The sequence below is a fragment of the Triticum dicoccoides genome, chromosome 4A, assembly GCF_002162155.2.
Source record: "Triticum dicoccoides isolate Atlit2015 ecotype Zavitan chromosome 4A, WEW_v2.0, whole genome shotgun sequence".
NCBI lineage: Eukaryota > Viridiplantae > Streptophyta > Magnoliopsida > Poales > Poaceae > Triticum > Triticum dicoccoides.
In genome coordinates this window covers 667,535,485-667,554,583 of record NC_041386.1, presented here as the reverse complement: position 1 = coordinate 667,554,583, position 19,099 = coordinate 667,535,485, and the positions used below count along the sequence as shown (strand labels likewise).

Genomic DNA, 19,099 nt, shown 5'->3' with positions numbered 1-19,099 from the left:
AAAAAAGTGCAATAAAAAAATCTGAAGATCTCGAACAGGTTATCGTTCAGGAGTGCACTCCCCCTGAACCTTGCAAATAACAAAGTCATCTCATACCAATTCTATTAACTTATTTATGGAATGAAGAACTTGGTAAAGACTTCGTGAATAAATCACCAAAATTATCGCATGACTTCATTCGCAAGATATTTATCTTCCACCTTTTTTCAACTCATGGGAAATAAAATACTTTAGAGCCATATACATTCTAGTGTTGCTCTTTATAACATGTCTGCATCAGCATAATACAAACAAAACATTATCTTCATAGATAATGGTGGGTAGTTCCTACCAACCAATCCACTTGAACTTTCAAGAAAGTTCATCATTCCGTGAAGTCACATACATTCATGTGATGGTTCATGCAAATCAACGATTTTAGAATGACTAGTGGATGCAGCCGCTAAAATATGTCTTCTCGACTTCTCAGAGAAGGTCACACCTTCATTCGACCAGTCTGTGATCTAGGATTATGGGGATTTAATATATACCCAGCATCACAATATCCAACCATGGTCATATCTTGATTTTTTTCTCATAGAACAAACCAAGATCTATGGTGTCCAGAAGATATCTAAAAATATTCTTCACACCAACCCAACACCTTTTAATAACTGATGCATTATAGCTAGCTAATTACTGCTAATGAAATACCAGGCCTGGTGCTGTTTGCTAGATACACGCGTGCTCTCATTGCACCGCGATATGGAAACTCAAGTCCAAATATCTCTTCATCACTGCCATTAGGCCTTAATGGGTCCTTATCTCTAGTAAGTCAGAGATCTCAAAACCATAGGTCACAATACATGTTGCGAATAAATTCAGAATCTTCATTCCATCAGGAATTATCATAGAGATATATGAATCAAGTGACTCATGCAACTATGCAGTCACAAGATCCATCAGGTTGATAAACAAATTCATTATTCGCTGCCAGTGATATTAAATATCGGAACGTTATTCCACTCACAACAGGAGAACATGTTTCATCTTAAACGATGAAGGGTCTCTGCGTGAACCCATGTGCTACAAGACTCGCTTCATCTCTCACCACCTCTTGGTTTTCATTTCTCATGAACAAAAAAAACATTTGCTCCCCCGGGGTACAAATCCAGACGAGTGGGTATTACTGATCAGGTCAATACCCCCTCTTCTTGAGAGCGAGCACATCCTCAATTGCTGCCTTCCTTTGGATCAACTAGAGCATTTTAGACACTCAGCCATGCATGGAATTTGGTTCTAGATCCAATCCAAGGTATTTTGCAATTCATGAGGATAAATAAATGTCGACATAATGTAGTGTTTATTATATGATTCTCCCGAATCCATATCCATAGTGGAGATTTCATCATTACCTTTTGACTCTTTGTGATTTCCCACAACAGTTGAGTCAAGGTCTTTCGATGTCCCAGCACAAAAATTTGTGTGCACACTCGTGTTGGGTCCTGGATGTGTCCAACATCCTTCAGGTGTCTTTCAACCCTTGGTTGAATATCAACATGAATTTGACCTGCTGAGGATTCCTCATTCCCCTTGGACGCTTCCATGAAGCCTTGTCCTCTTGTGTCTAGATTCCCCCCCCCCCTCTTCGGTGGCCGAGTGGACCTATGGGTCACATCCACTCTTTCTGACACATTCACTATGGGAATATTTTACTTTATGACACCTATATACTTAGTAAATGCAACTGGCATATTATTTGCGATACTTTGCAAATTGATAATCTTCTGAACCACACGTTCAGACTCATTCGTACGTGGACCTCAGGACTAGATGCCTATTCACATCTCAATCTATTTTCTGGCATTCAATGTGGTCCATATCTCTCCTTAATGCTGGAAAATGTCCTGATCAAAATACAATCAGCGTACTGGGCCATAAACAAGTCCCCTTCTTAGGAATATAGGTACTTTATGATTGACGGAGAATTATACCTCACATAGATCCCCAATTTCTATGAGGGCCCATATATGTATGCTGCGGTGGTGAAATTGGTATGTATCCAACACAATCGAATTATCGCAAATGGCAAATACTTACTCATTTCCACGTACTAACTGCAATGGGGGGACCATATAATATGCAGTTCATCGATTTTGTATATGTAGTATGTAAAATTGTAATGTCCCCAACTAGATGTTGGGAGATTACAATTCTGTAGGAGCAATCTTGCTATCAACTTATCCTCTTGACAAGTGATTCCGCAAGACCAATCTGGGTATGTACACAAAGTACCAATATGCTCCACACTTATGCCTCAATCTAGGCAGTAATCATCAAATGCTCACGAACTAAAATTGCAGCATTATCCATTCTGATGGATTTTATCCCGTTCTAGGATTGATTTGCTCTCAAATTAATGATCTGAGCAATCAACTATGTAAAAGCATGGCCCCTTATAATAAGACACACATTGGACAATCTTACTGATGCATCCAAAAGCACTATAAAATATGTGAATATCCCATATAACGGTTGAATTGGATCACATATATATCTCCTATCCAAGAAAATCTAGTGGCCCATCTTTCATGAGATAAGATGGCCTTGTGATCAGTTTCCCGGTTTGCACACATCGTGCATATACAATTCAATGAATTTAGAAACTTCACACCGTTAGATTTGTGTCCAATTGGACCATCAATAATTTTCTCACCATCCCAATACCAGGGAGATCCAGGCAATGTTGCCATATCTTGAACTTATCAAGACTCTAGAAAATTATCTTATACGCCAAATGCGTATCTAATTTAATGTATGTATAGTACAATCCAAAAGATAGAGAAGATATTTACTCTAGGATTTCATTCAAATCCCTTTTATTGAGTCATGAGTAGGCTTCCAACCTCACTCGCTTTATGGGTTTCAACATAGAAACCATTGTGGATATCCTTAAAATTCAGCAAGGTATGAGTAGAATCTAGATACATCAATGCACCCATGATTACCATGTAGTACCCACAGGGAGTGTAATTGTGGCTTGACCAGAACCAACAATTACCGTATCACGACCATAATTGTCATGACACTTCCATTACTTTTATCAAGAGCTTGCAATGGAAACACTTAGTGTCCAAAATATCATGTTAGTAGACCCAGTTTTCACTTAACATATTTCCTTCTCAATTGGATTATTTTGTTAAGTTTCTAAAGAGAAAGAAACCAATTTCAGCATATGATTGAACTCATATGGAAATAATACATACATCATAAACTATATATGTCAGAGGACATACCACAAGCATCATGTCTGATGATATAGCTATCATATTATGTTGATGGACATAATTCATTTTACAACATGTAATATGCCTATAGACATCATTACAATGCATGAGAAAAGAGACTGAATCCAGTCTCCATATATGTTAATAAAATTGAAGTTCACCAACATGTCATCGATACTCAATAGTGGACCTTCCTTTTGCCGAGCATGATCCAAGTTGCCCATGTTCCAAGGAACATCTGGGAACTTTCAACCATTGGGAAATCATTGTTATTGCAAGTGAAGTAAGATTCACGCTTGTTCCCATGAGCCTCTTGCCCTGAGCCAATTGATGGATGTACAGATCCACCAAATGCATGGAAGTATCATTTTTCCTTGCATTGTGAGTCGTGTAACCACATGTGTAGCAACCGAGGCTACTGACCTTGTCATTCTCCAAGAAATGGCTTTTGCCCTTTTGTGCTCCATTCATATTTTGCTTCTCATCATGTCTCCACTTTCCTTCACCATTGATGAAATTGTCCAGTCAGATCCTAATAAAAGGATTGAAAGTGGAAAGCATTTCGATGAGATTAGTATCTGAAACTACACTATTGTAGAGTATCAACTTTCGGTTGATTAGATGCACAATAGAATTGTATGTTGTCACTGACTCGAAGTTATGGAATCAGACGAGGGTCCATTCTCTAACCACTCTCTGTTGATCTCAACAGATCAGCGTGTAGGTGATGTGAGATGAAGTGCAATGCAACATACTATGCTATATCATCTATAGCAGGAGCCCCTGAGCAGGTGCGGTTATGGTGGAGCTGAGATTCATGCAAACTCGGCAAATTTCATTCTCGATATGTCCAACATATCTTGCATGAAATATTCATGCCTATTAATTTACTCTCTAGTAAATTAATTCTCAATAATCATCAACATGTAGCAACCATCAAATTGCTTGATCAAATATGTTGATACACTAGTGTGCTTTACGATACAGTAATATACATGAAATTACTGTAAATACACATACATGTGAAAACTGCATAGCCAAATGCTAAAACAGAAAAGGAAAACATTAAAAAAAAATGGTCCTGGGCCGACTCTGCACAACCCAAACCAGTGGGCACAACCCACATGTTTTTTTTCGTTCTCGCTTCCTTTTTTTTTCTCGACAGAGATGGGCCTTTGGACGGCCCACAGGCGCGCACCGCCCCAGATCGGATAAGGGAGGGGCGACGGGACGGCTTCCGTCCCCATCGACCAACTGCCCCCAATTCCGCATTCCAATCCAAACGGCGGCCGCCTCCCGGCCCTCCGGCGTCGTCGCCTCAACGGCGAGGGACAGAGGGGCCCGGCTCGCCGTCCTCCTCCCATGAAGGAGAATTTACTCCCGTCGCTGCGCAAGCCATCCTGTCGCTTGTCTCGACGATGCGCCACCGCGTGCTGACGCCGACGCTCTGCGCCGTCGCGCCGTTCGACATCCGTTGGCTGCTGCCGAAGCCGCGCCTCACCGACTCCATGCGCCGTTCGACATCCGTTGGCTGCTGCCGAAGCCGCGCCTCACCGACTCCATGCGCCGTTCGACATCCGTTGGCTGCTGCCGAAGCCGTGCCTTACCGGCCCCAAGCGGTCATGGCCGCTGCGCACACCATGTACGTGGTGCCGCCAACGCCACTGATGCGGGCGAGTGGTTTTCGCCTGTTACCTCCCGGCTGCATGTGCGTGATGTGGCTGACGAATTCCTTCTTCTTGCTTGGAGTATCGATTATATCTCCTGCGCATAGGCTACATGCCGATTAGTTGTTAGATCGTTGATTTAATCACAAAAGACAGCTCCTGCCTCATATTTTGTAGGGATGCATGATCTTCTTTGCCACGGATGGCCTGGCCTGGTGTCTCACTTCCTCTCTTCTGTGATCTTGGGCGTGGCCTCATAACCGTCGTCAATGCCGACGCCGAAGTTCACTGCTGAAGTCTGCGTCCCTGCGTCGCTTGGTCGCCATTGTTTGAATGTGAAGATCGTACGTAATCGATGCCTCCTATTCTTCCAACAATTTTCTCTCCCATGGAGTTCGCCGGACATGAGACTGCCAGAGTTGCTGCCTCGATTCTCGCTGGGGACGGCGAAGTTCCTCTGGCCTATTCGCTCTCTGCGGAGAGACGTGCGTGATTGATAATGTGTTGTAAGTCAAAAGTGAATGAACGGATCAAAACTTCTTCTTTATTCCATCGATGATCACTACATATATATACAACCAGATGGTTAGAGGGACTGTGGTATTCCCAGCCCACCAGGGTTCAAATCCTGATGCTCGCATTTATTTCTGGATTTATTTCAGGATTTCCGGTGATGCGCATTCAGTGGGAGGAGACATTCCCGTTGATGACGAAGTGCCTACGACGACTTCGTAAATTTCAAGATGATATGCCGGCTCAGTTTTTTGGAGGTGCTCTCAATAGTTAGCATCTGCACGTTGCAGTACAGAGAGGATTATCCCTTTAATTATAAATTAATTAAATCCTAACAGGTCCAAGTAGAGCCTGCAAAATGCAAGTTCCGATAACCTGTTGGCCAAAGCAGGCATCCGCACCTTGAGGCCTCCTTTGGTTTGTAGGAACTCTATAGGATAGGATTTGCAAAGGAAAAATTCCTTTGAAGCCCTTTGATTTATAGGAATGGATTTCTGTTCCTATGTAGGATAGGAATCAATCCTTCATATTTTGGAGGAAAAAAAATTAGGCTAGACTCTGTGGAAAAATTCCTATCATATGCACCAAATGGTATCTCTTTCTTTAAAGGAATTGAGATGCATGTCATCTCACTTCCTATGATTTTCATATTCCTATAAAATTCCTATCGTATGAACCAAAGGAGGCCTGAGTTAGCTCAACCCTCGATAGAGGATCTCATATTTGACACTCTAAATTGAAATTTGTCTTTTTTGTGGAGATAGAACGAAAAAACGTTTTTTTCACCAAAACTTTGTGCCGCGCACACACACATTGGTGAACATGTATGCGTGAAGATTTTCTTTTGAGTTTTTCGACATTTTAAATTGTGTTTGAAATGCATATTTTTTTTCAAAAAATGGGTGCATATGCCCATGGGTTCAGGACGTGCTGACTCCACAGTTAGGCGTACATCTCTACTCCTATAAAAAACCGAGTTGGTGGTGATGGTGTGCCTGCCATCCATCAATCTCGACCATTAGATCTGGATCCGACGAAGGAGAGGCAACCCACTTTATAACCACCTTATCCAACCAGGCAACCAAAATCACTCGATCCTTCTTGAAAAGGGGAGAACGATGTAAACAAGCCTTGATTTCTTGATGGAACCAGTGGCCGCTGCCGCTGCCGCTGCATGCGCCGCCGGCGCTGGTTGTTCCAGACCCCTCTCTTGACTCCTCTCTGCCGCCACCGCTCACTAGAAACTGTCTACTATAGTATCTGTAAGCAATGACCACTGGTTATAGTTTCTTATCCAAAATCTTCTTGTGGATGAAATTTTGAGTATCGGAGATGTTGGTGTGTACCTCCCTGAACTGGTATTTTCACACAGGCAACTCTATGTTACTCTTTGTAGAGATATATCTAAAAGTAACATAAATATTCTTACTCTTTCGGATAAGCAAGGGAAGGCCAGTCCAACCCCATTGCAAATTTTTCAAAGAAATGTTCTACAATTAGGTCTCAATGTGTAGTCCAAGGTATAAATCAAGTACAATTTGGTGGCAGTAAAAATAATAATTTATTTAATATGTTTAGTCATCTAAAATTGCTTCGCATGTAAGGTCCGGAAGTTTGGACTTCCAGAAAAAATAACTTCAGAAATTTGCTTTAGTGTTCATGATATTCTTGTAAAAAAAATCATACATGTGTTTAAATTATTTTTTGGTAGTTCTCATTGTTACTTCCGTTGTTCGAAAAATTTGGATGACGCCTACAACAGGTCTCTATGTCATTGATGCCCCTCCTTTTATTGGTAGCTCCACATCCAATTTTTCAGGTTAGACACCAATTTTTTTCCTTGATGTCAGTTACTGGCATCTTTTCTTTTGCAGAAAGTTACAATTTTTGTGTGTGTATGCACAAGTATCCTCGCCCCTTTTATATACACATGATTTCAAAGCATGTCTTACTATACATTTTTTTCTTTGCTTGGTACAAAATGTATTGCAAGCTATGTTCATTGTTTTTTGCTTTGTTTAAATATACTTTAAGCTCAGTTTTTTTTCCTTTGTCTGAATGTAACATAGGCAATTATGTAGGTGGGCAGATGGAGATGTACCGTGCTTCAAAAATTATTCCCTGGCGTGATCTAAGGTATGTAACTAATTAAGTGGAACTAGATGTGTGAGTTATGTCTGAACTCTTCTTGGTGGTGTTGTATACAAATTCATTTTTCTTGCGTATATTTACGAAATCATTCGGTTAAACACTTCTACTTCATTCATGTTTGTCTTGGAACTATTAATATAAGTGTGTACTATTTGGATATATTAATTGCTGCAATTATCTTCACATTTAAGTCCGGTGTGCCTAATATATTGGCATGAAATGGGCAATGTTGACTTCCTGGATGAACGGTAACTGAATAGCTTGTTTGCTTTGTACAACCTTTCCAAGGAAAGAAGCAATTCTCTGTTGCAGTAGTTTGTTGCAGTGGTTCTAAGGCTGGACATGATAATATGTATTTTAGATCACAGGCTGTGCTTGAAATTTTGGAGGTCTGGTGTGGGGGCAGTTGTCGCATCTTTTACAATTTCACAATTCGGAGTTATCAGTTGTGACGCTCGCACGGCTTGCAATTGACGAAGCCAATGTTGGAAGGATGTTGACGCATGGAACATCATTTGACATAGTAGTCTAGCTTAGTGAGCCCCGGTCATTTTTTGGTACTTGTATATAATCTCTTTTGCATGCAAGTTAAGTGTTTTACTTTTTTGTTTTCCTTTTCCATGTGACTTCTCCTAGCCAATTAATGATTGTGGTATGTTTGTGAGACTATAATACACTTTTAGCAAACTACTTTTGCAATATTCAATCTTGGTTGATCATGCGAGCTTGCAGTATATCTTCGAGATACTATTATGTGATATGTGATATGATTCTTTTTTTTTCAAAAATTGCTAAGTGTTTTGGAATGTTACAACATAAATTTATTTGATATGACATTTATCATTATGTTTTACCGACGAATGGCAGTTGCATCGTGTAATGCTCACATTCATAGAGAGATGACAGATCCGCGACATGGATGGGTGGTAGATAGGGATATGTGCTAACATGTTGAGCACATCGAAATAGGGCCTTTTAACACAATATAACATCGCTTGATTAATGTGTCCGTCAACAATATAACATCGCTTGATTAATGTGTCTGTAGATCCTTTTAACACACTTCAATTAATGTGCCGGCACGTTTTTTGTTCTCCATTGCAATGTACATTTCCTGACTATAACTTAAATCCACCAAATCTTGTGTGAACTCGTAGCATAGCACGGACGTCTTACTAGTTTTTTCAAAAAGTAGGAGTACTTTTTCCTCACGGTGCAAAGTGCAGTTCAGACTTTTCGTTTTCTTAGGCAGGCCGGCGCGCGGCTCCCGCCCGTCCGCCGTCCATCCCATCCCCATCGGGCGCTCTCTCTTTCTCTCTCCCTGTCCCTCGCTCGTTCCACCCCAGCGGGTGCGAGCGCTGCGACTAGGGCGGCGCCGCCGCCGCAACCTCCGGCGGCTGCCCCGCTATGGATCTGGTGGTGGTCGGCGACGGCCCCGAGATGCCGACGCGGTACCGAGATCGAGGCGGCGGCGAGGCATCTCGCCCCGCGTCTTCCCCGCCTCCTCCTCCGAAGGTGCCCGCGATTCCGCTTAATCGAATCGACCCATCAATCCAGGTTAGCTCCGGGAACCTTCTTATTGTTGGGACTACTGCGTTGAATCGATTCAGTACAAATACCCTGTCAAAAAAGAATTCAGTACAGATAGCCCTTTGCTCTGCTCTGTGGATGCTTATGCTTATGGTTCATTCAGTACAAACGGTTCCGTGGTTGGATAAATAATCTTGACCTACCCTGCATCACCCCTTTATCTGTAGGCAAGCACTACCATTTCTACACAACAAAGATACAGGAACTACTGTGCTTCACAATTCATCGTTTACGGATATGAAGTCGACGACTAATTAGCAACCGAGGCGCCCGGTTATGCTTCAACATTACACTATGCACACTATGTAGCCAACTAGTCATCTTTTGTCTGTCTGAACTCTGAACATGAGTAGATTGTCTTGCCTTTCATGCCACGCCGACGCTCTTAACCAAAGGCACGTCTGTGTTACTGTCTGAACTTTAAGTGTTAAAACAGAAGGAGTCCCCCTCAGCAAAGCAACGGCATCATGCAGGATGACATTATCTGCCCTGTAGAGCAGACATTGTCACATCGTTAGCGCTAGGCGGCTCTTCATCCGCTACCCTTACGTGGAAATATGCTGGATGCTTAGGTTCAGGCAGGGCTATACTTTCGCTGCTTAGCATCGTAACCACGCTTGTCGTGGTGGGTCTATCAGCTGCATTCTCTTGTACACACAGCAACGCGATGTTGATACACCTCATTGTCTCTGATGCATGTGACTCTGAAACTATTGATTCGTCAACAAACTCAAGCCATCTTTCTTCTTTCCACAACTTCCATGCCTTGAAGGAGTTTAAGACACATATTAGATAAAGGTCATCAGATAAACAGAATAATTTTACATATGGGATACAGAAAATACTTACATATCCAAGAAGATTGAAGAAGTCCCCATTTTTATGGAAAGACGAGTTCCTTTTTCCATGGATGGTCTCGAGAATCAGAACGCCAAAGCTGAATACATCAGACTTGATCGAGAAGAGGCCCTCTGATGCATACTCTGGAGCCATATACCCACTGTGAAAATATACAGAAAAGGGTAAACTTCTGTCTGGTATTTGGTTAACTTGCAGTAGGATGTACTTAAGGAAGAGCTTACTATGTCCCAGCAACCCTTTTTGTGTTCCCTTCAATATCATTTGAACTGAATATTTTTGCAAGCCCGAAATCTGATATTTTAGGATTCATCTCACTGTCCAAAAGAATGTTGCTTGCTTTAAGATCTCTATGTATGACACGTAACCGGGAGTGTTTATGCAAATATAGAAGTCCTTGCGCTATTCCTTCGATAATTGCTTTTCGTTTATTCCAGTTCAATAAAGCTCTTTTAGTTTCATCTGCACATTAGTTTACAAATATATGTATATTAGATAGATGGGGAGGACTGGATGGCTTTAGCAGACAGAGTTAAACCATATATAATACTCCCTCTGTAAACTAATATACGTTAGTTTACAGAGGTAGTACGTAGCAGGATATTACGAGAAGTAATACCAAAGATAAAGGAGTCCAAGCTTTTATTTGGCAAATACTCATAGATCAATATTCTCTCCTCTCCCTGTGAGCAACATCCCAACAGCTTAACCAGATTTGTGTGCTGGAGCTTGGCTATGAGTTGGACTTCATTTTTGAACTCTGTGAAACCTTGCCCAGAATGTGAAGCAAGTCTCTTAATTGCTATCTCCAAACCTTCTGGAAGCTGGCCCTGTGGAGGTTCAAACGAGATTGATTAGTGATATTATTTTGCCAAATAGAAGTGCTTTTATTTATCTTCTGACCAGTAATCCCCCATGCTTCTGGGTAAAATTAAAGCTACATGTATGAAATCTACAAGGTCATACAAATTTAGCTATCGATGAAAACTTTGTTCCATTTTGTTCTCTTTGGGTACAGACATAGTAAATGTGTTCTTTTACCTTGTATACTGGACCAAAGCCACCTTGCTCCAATTTATTTTCATCTGAGAAGTTATCTGTAGCACTTGATACTTCTGAAAAATCAAAAAGCTTGAACTCTGGACTCCTTCCTATTCCCCAGACCAGTTCTTCATCTTCCTGTGAGCTCAGTTTACCTAAATTCAAAAGGCAGAGTTTATCTAATCCTTTCAGGTAATGCTGATGTAAAGTATATATGAATCTGAATAGCCTGAGAGATTTGTGAGTACAGTTGCATTTCCGTAACAAACCTTTTGTGTGCCTTTTGACCAGTCCAAGCCAAACGATGAAGCAGAAAAATGATGCTAGTAGAAACGCAACAGTGGTAATGATCAAAACCTTTATTATATTCCCTAAAACAAAAGATTTCACACAAACATAGGTGGTTATGTTTTGGGAATGTCTCAACATATAAAATATTGTCTTGCTTACTCTTGTGTTTATGGCTGGGAGTCTCGTCTTTCTGCCTGGGAAGATTAACTGGCCCTGGCGCCGGCTTGGGTGCCGGCATGTTTGTTGTTGGATCTACAGCACCCGACAAGGTGATATGCTGCATTGGCTGGCCCTCGTAGAACTGATATGTGCTATACCTGAAATTGCACCACACACCAGCAATCCATTCACCACGTTGCTGGTAGAAGAAACTCTTTGCCGCGCTCCTGATATTGTCGAGGCAATCCCAACAGTCATTTGGCGGTAGGTCCAGGTTGCACTGCGCCAGAGAGTAGAGCAGCGGGATTGTGCTGTAGACATCCATGCGGCCGGTGGCGTACATCATCGTCGAGTTGTAGGCTGCTTGTTTGGCTGTCTCTTGAAGCAGCACCTTGATGCTGCCATCAATGCTGCCATCGGTGTACTTGGCGCTCACCTCGCTGGGGATGTTGGGATCCATATTGTGTTTTGTGGTGTCCGTAGAGACCAGCAACCTGTTCAGCACAACAGTGGAGTCGTAGATAAGGTCCTTCGCGGAGATGTGGACGATGCAATCCTTGTATAGGATATGCGCCTCCTTGTGGTTTCTGCACACCCGCCACACATCCTGGAATGCCGTGGTGATGCAGCTGGGGCAGGCATCGACGGCGCCATCACCGCGGCACACTACGGCGCCGTATATGCGGTCTTGATCAGTTCCGACGAAGCCCTTGGCGAGGTTGGTTCGTGTGGATGAGGCACTACTGAATAGAGCAGCAGATAGGAGCTCAAGGTTTGCTTTGTAGGTGCTCTCGTTCATGTGGGAGTCTCTGTAGTAGCAGATCTGCGTCAGCGGATTGACGGCGGCAACGAATGGCTCGAAGCCGAGAATAAGCAGCAAAGAGATGAATATGATCATGGTTCTGGCTAACCATAGGTTATTCAGCTCTGCCCCCTCCAGCAGCTTCCTTGTTATAAGCATCATTTGGAGAACTCGTCTGTCTTACGGTTTGACCGCTTACTTGTTTAGTGATTATCTGATGATATCAGCTTGCAGGCCGTGCAATCAAATTTCGTGGAATACAATAGTGCAGCCGTCCAGGCATCGGCCTGTGTAATGGCTACAAGCAATGCAAGACAAGGGGAGAGAACAATAACAAATCCAGTTTCAGTGTTTCCGTCAAAGGAGAAGAGATCCTTCTTGTGACCTTGAGGGAGGTGCGGAGTTGAAGATGATTACGATCGTTCGGTAAAGCTAATGGACTATTTGTTAGAAGCTTGACTCGGAAATGTTTCTTATGCTGAAATGCTTCGAAAATTCTCTTAAGCTTGTGTGATGCTGACGTTTCCAATGTTTCCAATGTTGTAGGTGCCTTTTTTTCAGAGAGGCTAGCTGAGGAACTGCAATGTAGCCTGTTGCCGGCTTTCGTAGCGTAAAAAAAAAATCTTTTGCTATTTTTTAATGGACCTGGTGTCATTCTTCATGTCCAGTATGGCCTGTTATTTGTTCTGCAAAACATGGGCAAAAGCAAGTAACTAGCTGGTAAAATTCAGTTACCTCCCAGCCAAACCAGTACAAAATCTCAAAGTAGTTTGTGGAAAATGCTTATGAACTGGCATAAATAGTACTCCCTCCTCACATAATATAAGAGCGCTCTTACATTATGGGACGGAGGGCGTAGTACTATATGAGAAGATCTCGATGTAAGATCTCACGAATATAGCATGGACAGAGACTGAGATTTAGCAAGACTGATATGAGAAACAAGTCTGCAAAATAGTACACCTCAGGAAAACAAATGTTTTTAGTAGAACAGTAGGTTTCCCTACTGGATATTTCTTGTTTTAATGTAATAAACAGAAACAAATGATAAGATCCTTTTTTTTGTTTATTCACATTTTGATGTTTTCCTGAGGAATCACATGCACAATTCGCTGTACCTACAGAACACAACACAACACAACACAAAAGCTATCTTTCTCAATACTATTTCTGCACAAGGTCTATCTAACATTGTGTGCATCATCATCTGTTCTTGGAGCTCCAGTCCATGATGGCCGACCGGAGTGAATGGTTGGGGATGAGGCTCTTGCTCGGCAGCCGGAGGTTAGTCATCGGCGACTTGTCCTTCATGCTCACCCATGTCTCGATCGCTTTCCGGTCGTAGGTGTACCCATCGGCGGCGACGCATGGGTCCTCCATGATTTCCTGAAGAATGGGGCAGAGGAAGTGGCCCGGGGCCGCTGACGATGATGCTGTCCGGAGGAGAAGGGCCTTCGTCTCCCTGGCGGCTCTGGCTGCGACGTCCTTGATCCGCTCCAGCGCCGGGAGGATGTGCTCGCGCAGCCCGGGCCGGTCCCTGCGTCGCATCTCCGCGCACCGCAGAGCCAGCAAGGCGAGCTCTCGCGCCTCCTCCGGCGGCCACTCCCCGGCGGTTGTGTCCAGCATCTCAGCGAAGGAGTCGCCGCTGTCTTCCTCCAGTGTGGTCTCCACGGCGTGGGCGAGCCCGAGCGGCGACGTCCGCCCCGTGAGCAGCTGCAGCACTACCACGCCGAGCGCGTACACGTCTGACTTGGCCGACACGGCGCCCGTCCGCTGGTACTCTGGGTCGATGTAGCAGAACGTGCCCACGGGCGTCGTGTTCCTCACCATCGTGGACTGCTGCTGGCCTCCTCCACCTCCGGTGCCCGGGTGGTGGAGCAGTGCCGTGGAGAGCCCGACGTCGCCGACCTTGCTGGCGAGGTTCCGGTCGAGCAGGATGTTGGCCGGCTTGAGGTCGCGGTGGATGATGGGGTCCGGCCTGGCACTGTGGAGGAAGGCAACTGCGGTGGCCACCTCCCAGGCGATGCGGACGCGGTCGTACCAGGCAAGCGGCGGTGTGCCGTTCCGGCGGTGGTGGAGCGCGTCATCCAGGCTGCCGCTCTCCATGTACTCGTACACCACGCAGCCGTGCTCCGGGCACGCACCCAGCAGCAGTAGCAGGTGTGGGTGCCGGATCTTGCCCAGGACCTCCAGCTGCATGCAGTAAGATGAGATTAGCACTTGCAAAACCAAAGTTCAGAATACAGATACATGTTGCAGTGACAGACCATTTCTAGCAGCTGAATTGGAATTCTATTTGATTTGAATTAAAAAAATCTTTTGTTTGCCAAATTAATTAGATGAAATCTTTAATTGTTCTGGTGACAGTCCATTTGTAAATACTGAATTGAGTGCTGTTTGATTTTTCAAAACAAAAATAGTCATAGGTGTCTGATATTAACCAAACTTATTTGATGAATCCTCGCATCCCTGTTTGGATTTTTCTTCATACTTTCTGTTTGGAGTTAATTTTGTTCAGCAGTCTTAAGATGCTCTGCTTACCATCTATAAGATGTAAGATAAATATTTTAGTCAAGATTTGAAGTCAAAATGAAAATAAGAACAATAGCTTTGATGTGTAGTCTAGCCAAATAGAAACCTAATAGCATTAATAAAATTATATATTTATTTATTTACCATTGTGCTTTATGGCAATATGATACACTTTCTCATTTCAACAGCCTGCAAAGTTCATATTTTTAGCATGAGTCATTGGATCATCCAAAGTTAATGGCTAATATTAACTCAGTAGTGTCTTAAAATTTCTCAATTTTGTTTGCCAAAAAATAACCTCTGGGTGTAATGAGCAGATAGTGAAGAAAATATTTGTACCTCTTGCTGTAACTGCTGAGTTCCAAAACCTTCAAGGGAGTTGAGAACTTTCACTGCTGCAACAGTATGCTGAAACTTAGCCTTGTAGACTGTTCCATATGTCCCCTTACCAATCACAAGATCACTTGAAAACGATGAAGTCGCCGCTTGGATATGCTCCCATGAGTACCTATTGTACTCGGTTAAACATCGTCCGGCATTTTTCAGTCCTGTGTTGATCTTTCCAGCATTTTGGTGATCACCATCACCCTCTGTTGCTTTCTGTCCAGAAGAGGTTTGTATAGGTTGAGCTTCTCTTTCGGCCACCTCCTTTTCTTCTCTCTCCATTCGCCTTAGCAATCTCCTCACCATTTCTTCTGTCAGGTCGATTTCTCGAAGCTTGATTTCGTGCTCGACACGCTGGATGCCCAAGTTGTTGTGTAACTAACAGCAAGATTTCAACAAGAAACGGTTAAAAACCTTGCAGATTATTACACACTTTATAGATCAGTTGGAAGTAAACCCGTACTTTCTGAGTGGAGTCGACCGGTTCAGTGTGAGCACACTCGTGAAGCTTCTGAAGATGTCGCAATTTGACCTTCATACTCTCAATTTGAAGCTTCAGATCATCCTTCTTAGCAAAGAAAGGACATAAATTGCACATTAACTTGGACACATGTTACTTTGGCTGTGTGCGTCGTATGGCGAGTTCTTCCATTATCTTTTGTTTTTGCTGAAGCAAAGGGAATACTGCTTTTATTTAAAGAGTATAAATTCCTACCTGGTCATGAGAATGCTTGAGGTTTGTAGCAATTTCTGAAACTGCTGCCTGCAGGTCAGGGATGTCTGGGGAACTATCTCTTCGGAAGCTCTTGTAAACTGAATCCCCACTGCTGCTGCTACTGAGCTGCGCTCCCGATGCAATCGAGTGTGAATTTGTCATCAGGGTTGTGTCAGCATGGTAAGAGATCTCGCTGCCTCCACTGCCTGAAGGGCTAGCTCTCCTGTTTATGTTTGCGAGTGCGTGATCACGCTGCGATGACAGAGAAGACTGGCGGAATAACACAGCTGCTGCTTCATTTCTGTCAGCGCACTCTGCAGTAGACAGAATAGTTAGCAACACTTATACATTTATGTTCCTGTTTCTGAAGGCACGTTCCTGAAAGTTAAGTGGTTCTACTGACGTTAAGTTGCTGATCCAAATTCAATTGATTAAATTTTTCGAAGAAACAACTTTTGTTGTATTCAGTTCATAGGTGTTCTAAAAAGCAAAGTGACAGGTGTAACCAACTGTTGAAGTGTATATGTAGATTGCCTAGCCCTTTCCATCAGTTCGGACTTTTGGTTGCGTTGGCTAGTGCATGAAGCTTAACACCAACAAATTTTCAGAAACCAAAACCAAATGCAGACCTGAGTATTACCTGAGGGTGCACTGGAAAGGCTTCTGAAGCTAGGAGAAGAAACGGTTGAAGAAGATATGGTCTTGGGTGTTTCGCAGGCATCAGATGTAGCCGAGCGCACGAATGACAGTTTGCCCTTTGAGACTACGTATGCCGTACAGAAGCTTGGAATGCATTCGGAGATTTTGGTTGCAGTCTTGCTTCCTTTGAGCTTCCTGCAAGTAGTTAACAATGATAACCATATGATTAAGATTGTGATAGGCATTTCTCATCCTATGTTGTACTAGGATTTTTTTTTCATAATAAAGAACTGTTCATCTTAAATTCTCTGCAAATTTCCATATTGAACTTGCAATCAAGTAGTAGTTGCAGTGCAACCTTCAGTGTTAGGCTGGTAGCTGGGGAATTAAATGACAAGACAATGATCATCCTATCCTACCAAATGCTCAAGCTTTTCTGACTATTTGTCACAGTGCTCCAGCTAATCATCCTAAAAGTTTTCTTATGCTGAAGTGACAACAATCAGAATGTACCTTCGGAATATGCTTCTCGACGAAGAGCCCAAGACCAACTTGCCAATGTTGAATTTGTTGATTTCCTCGCTTATAGCAGCAGGCACATCATCAGATTCAAGTAAAACAGCTTCAGCTTCCACCTGTTGATCAAACAGAGCAAAACATATCACTGTCTGTATCAGATTTCATGGGTTATTACCAACTGCAAGTCGCATGGTAAATCAGGCAATTGCACAAGCCGGTGAACCTGTCTCTGAGCACACATCTTCTTGTATGGGAGCAACATGTTCCTCGCTTGCCATTCCAGCTCTTCCCGGTATGCCGATGCCACGTCGTCGCGCACTTGCGAGACCGGGATGTAATTGCCCACTGTCATCAGAGGATGAAGAGCAGGTCAGTTGAGTATTCTGAATAATTGCAGCGAGTAAAGAACAGCAGATATGCCCTTTAGGACAAGAAAAGTTCATATTCGTCAGCCTAACGATAATGCAGTACGCCTGAGGACAAAACTCCGCACTCTGCAGTTGGTGTTCTGGTAGTAGGTATGACCTTGTGACACTGTACCCATAAAAATTGTTCATAGATGCTGCTACTGTCGAGATCAATTATTTGGACTGATGATTAACAGTGTGAAGCCAGGAAAACCAAAACCAAAACCAAAACTAACCTATCCGATTGGCACAGAAATGTCAGTCATTGTAAAAAAAATGACAGTCTGAAACTGTATTTTTAACTAGCAGTCTGGGGAAGGGGAGCCTTGGCGCAGTGGTAAAGCTGCTGCCTTGTGACCATGAGGTCACGGGTTCAAGTCCTGGAAACAGCCTCTTGCAGAAATGTAGGGAAAGACTGCGTACAATAGACCCAAAGTGGTCGGACCCTTCTCCAGACCCTGCGCAAGCGGGAGCTACATGCACTGGGGCTGCCCTTTAGTCATAGTAGCAAAAGGTTCATGGTCTGTTCATAAACTGATTTTTTTTCTTGTTCAGACATCAAGAACTGTAAATTCAGACAGGGGGAGAGAGAGAAGACAGACTTGGAGTGGGCACCATGGTGATGGGCGGGCGGACATGCAGGATCCGGAAGAGGACCCTGCCGCCGGGCACGAACTTGTCGAGGGCCCACTTGAGCGCGTGCCTGCTGCTCCTGCTCCCGCTCACCGCGATGGCCACCGTGCTCACGCCGGGGGCCGTCTCGCAGTCGCCGGAGTCCTCCTGGATCTCCGTCGACATCCGCCCTCTGTATCTGTTTCTTCTCCCCTCCTCCTAATCAATCAATCAATCAATCACTGCCCTGTGGCCTGTGCAGCCCCAAGAATAATCATCAGAAACATTCAGCTCCTCTGGTTCCTGAGGAATCTCAGAGACACGAGGAAGATCACATGGCAAGGACATGAACTGCAGCGGCGACAAGACAAGAAAGTAGTCAAGAACTTCGCGCCGGACTGGACTTGGTGTTTTGGGGTGAGGAGAGAGAGATTCGCTGATGGATCGACCGCGCGTGCGTACCTTGGAGGGGAGAAGCCATGGATGGGAGGGTAAGGATGATGATCCGAGGAACCGGGCGAGGAGGAGGAGGAAGAGTCAGCAGGAGACGCGGACGTGGAGTGAGGACTGAGCTCGGCTTGAGGAGTGGGGAGCCGAGATGGACGGAAGGGGCGGGCAGAGGAGGTAAATTATCGCAGTGGGCAAGGTTGGAGGGTGTGTGTACACGTAGAACGAGATAAATGAATAGCTGATATTGCTATGCTTACCCTCAGATCCGCACACGCCACAGTAATAACCACTCAACCAATGCTAGCTCCTGATTTCCCTCCATGAAATGCATATGATGTTCACCTGTTCAAAAAAAAAAAATGCCAGATGAAAAATACCTGTTTTCTCAGGTAAGACTATTTCTAACCGCTCAATTTTCGGAAGACTATTTCTTAGAAAACCAAATGCGTCTGAACAACAACGTACATGTGAATCATGACAGCCCCGTTTGGTCGATCCTTTGT

The 19,099-nt window shown here is 43.7% G+C and overlaps 3 protein-coding genes across 12 annotated transcripts; 1 reads left to right on the top strand and 2 right to left on the bottom strand.

Annotated features, from left to right (window-relative positions):
* The first annotated feature begins 4,478 nt into the window (after positions 1–4,478).
* On the top strand, positions 4,479–8,382 carry LOC119287847. Of its 9 annotated transcripts, none has more exons than XR_005140977.1 (4): positions 4,479–5,439; positions 5,596–7,265; positions 7,528–7,582; positions 7,959–8,382. XR_005140977.1 is itself a non-coding variant. In XM_037567478.1 (4 exons), the coding sequence occupies exons 1-4, from the start codon at positions 4,685–4,687 to the stop codon at positions 8,069–8,071; spliced, it is 363 nt and encodes a 120-aa protein (XP_037423375.1). In that variant the 5' UTR covers positions 4,479–4,684; the 3' UTR covers positions 8,072–8,382. The 9 variants fall into 9 exon arrangements, 1 of the variants encoding a protein (XP_037423375.1); XM_037567478.1 differs by lacking the exon at positions 5,596–7,265 and having other exon boundaries at positions 4,479–4,735; positions 4,789–4,939; positions 7,966–8,382; XR_005140979.1 differs by having other exon boundaries at positions 4,485–5,439; positions 5,596–5,703; positions 7,966–8,382.
* Positions 8,383–11,239: 2,857 nt separating this feature from the next.
* LOC119287844 (putative cysteine-rich receptor-like protein kinase 9) lies at positions 11,240–12,566 on the bottom strand. Its single transcript, XM_037567476.1, has one exon. The coding sequence runs from the start codon at positions 12,498–12,500 to the stop codon at positions 11,262–11,264; it is 1,239 nt and encodes a 412-aa protein (XP_037423373.1). The 5' UTR covers positions 12,501–12,566; the 3' UTR covers positions 11,240–11,261.
* An 817-nt stretch (positions 12,567–13,383) lies between these two features.
* On the bottom strand, positions 13,384–18,796 carry LOC119287841 (U-box domain-containing protein 35-like). 2 transcript variants are annotated; one of them, XM_037567472.1, is made up of 9 exons: positions 18,609–18,796; positions 18,137–18,497; positions 17,351–17,472; positions 17,122–17,243; positions 16,610–16,803; positions 15,970–16,283; positions 15,718–15,822; positions 15,210–15,632; positions 13,384–14,531 (listed from the first exon to the last, which is right to left on the bottom strand). In XM_037567472.1, exons 2-9 carry the CDS (start codon positions 18,330–18,332, stop codon positions 13,542–13,544), a joined length of 2,466 nt encoding a protein of 821 aa, XP_037423369.1. In that variant the 5' UTR covers positions 18,333–18,497; positions 18,609–18,796; the 3' UTR covers positions 13,384–13,541. The 2 variants fall into 2 exon arrangements, with proteins under 2 accessions (XP_037423369.1, XP_037423371.1); XM_037567474.1 differs by having other exon boundaries at positions 15,718–15,819; positions 18,609–18,795.
* Positions 18,797–19,099: the final 303 nt, after the last annotated feature.

What these genes read in the sequence shown, in the direction of transcription:
- LOC119287847 (XM_037567478.1), top strand. Translation starts at nt 4,685, where the DNA reads ATGCGCCACCGCGTGCTGACGCCGACGCTCTGCGCCGTCGCGCCGTTC. An exon ending in CGCCAACGCCACTGATGCGG is followed by an intron (nt 4,940 to 7,527) that starts GCGAGTGGTTTT and finishes GCAATTATGTAG; the next exon opens with GTGGGCAGATGGAGATGTAC. An exon ending in ATTCCCTGGCGTGATCTAAG is followed by an intron (nt 7,583 to 7,965) that starts GTATGTAACTAA and finishes TTTAGATCACAG; the next exon opens with GCTGTGCTTGAAATTTTGGA.
- LOC119287844 (XM_037567476.1), bottom strand. Translation starts at nt 12,500, where the DNA reads ATGATGCTTATAACAAGGAAGCTGCTGGAGGGGGCAGAGCTGAATAAC.
- LOC119287841 (XM_037567472.1), bottom strand. Translation starts at nt 18,332, where the DNA reads ATGTCGACGGAGATCCAGGAGGACTCCGGCGACTGCGAGACGGCCCCC. An exon ending in CGGTCGACTCCACTCAGAAA is followed by an intron (nt 15,633 to 15,717) that starts GTACGGGTTTAC and finishes TCTTGCTGTTAG; the next exon opens with TTACACAACAACTTGGGCAT. An exon ending in CTCAGCAGTTACAGCAAGAG is followed by an intron (nt 14,532 to 15,209) that starts GTACAAATATTT and finishes TACTGCATGCAG; the next exon opens with CTGGAGGTCCTGGGCAAGAT.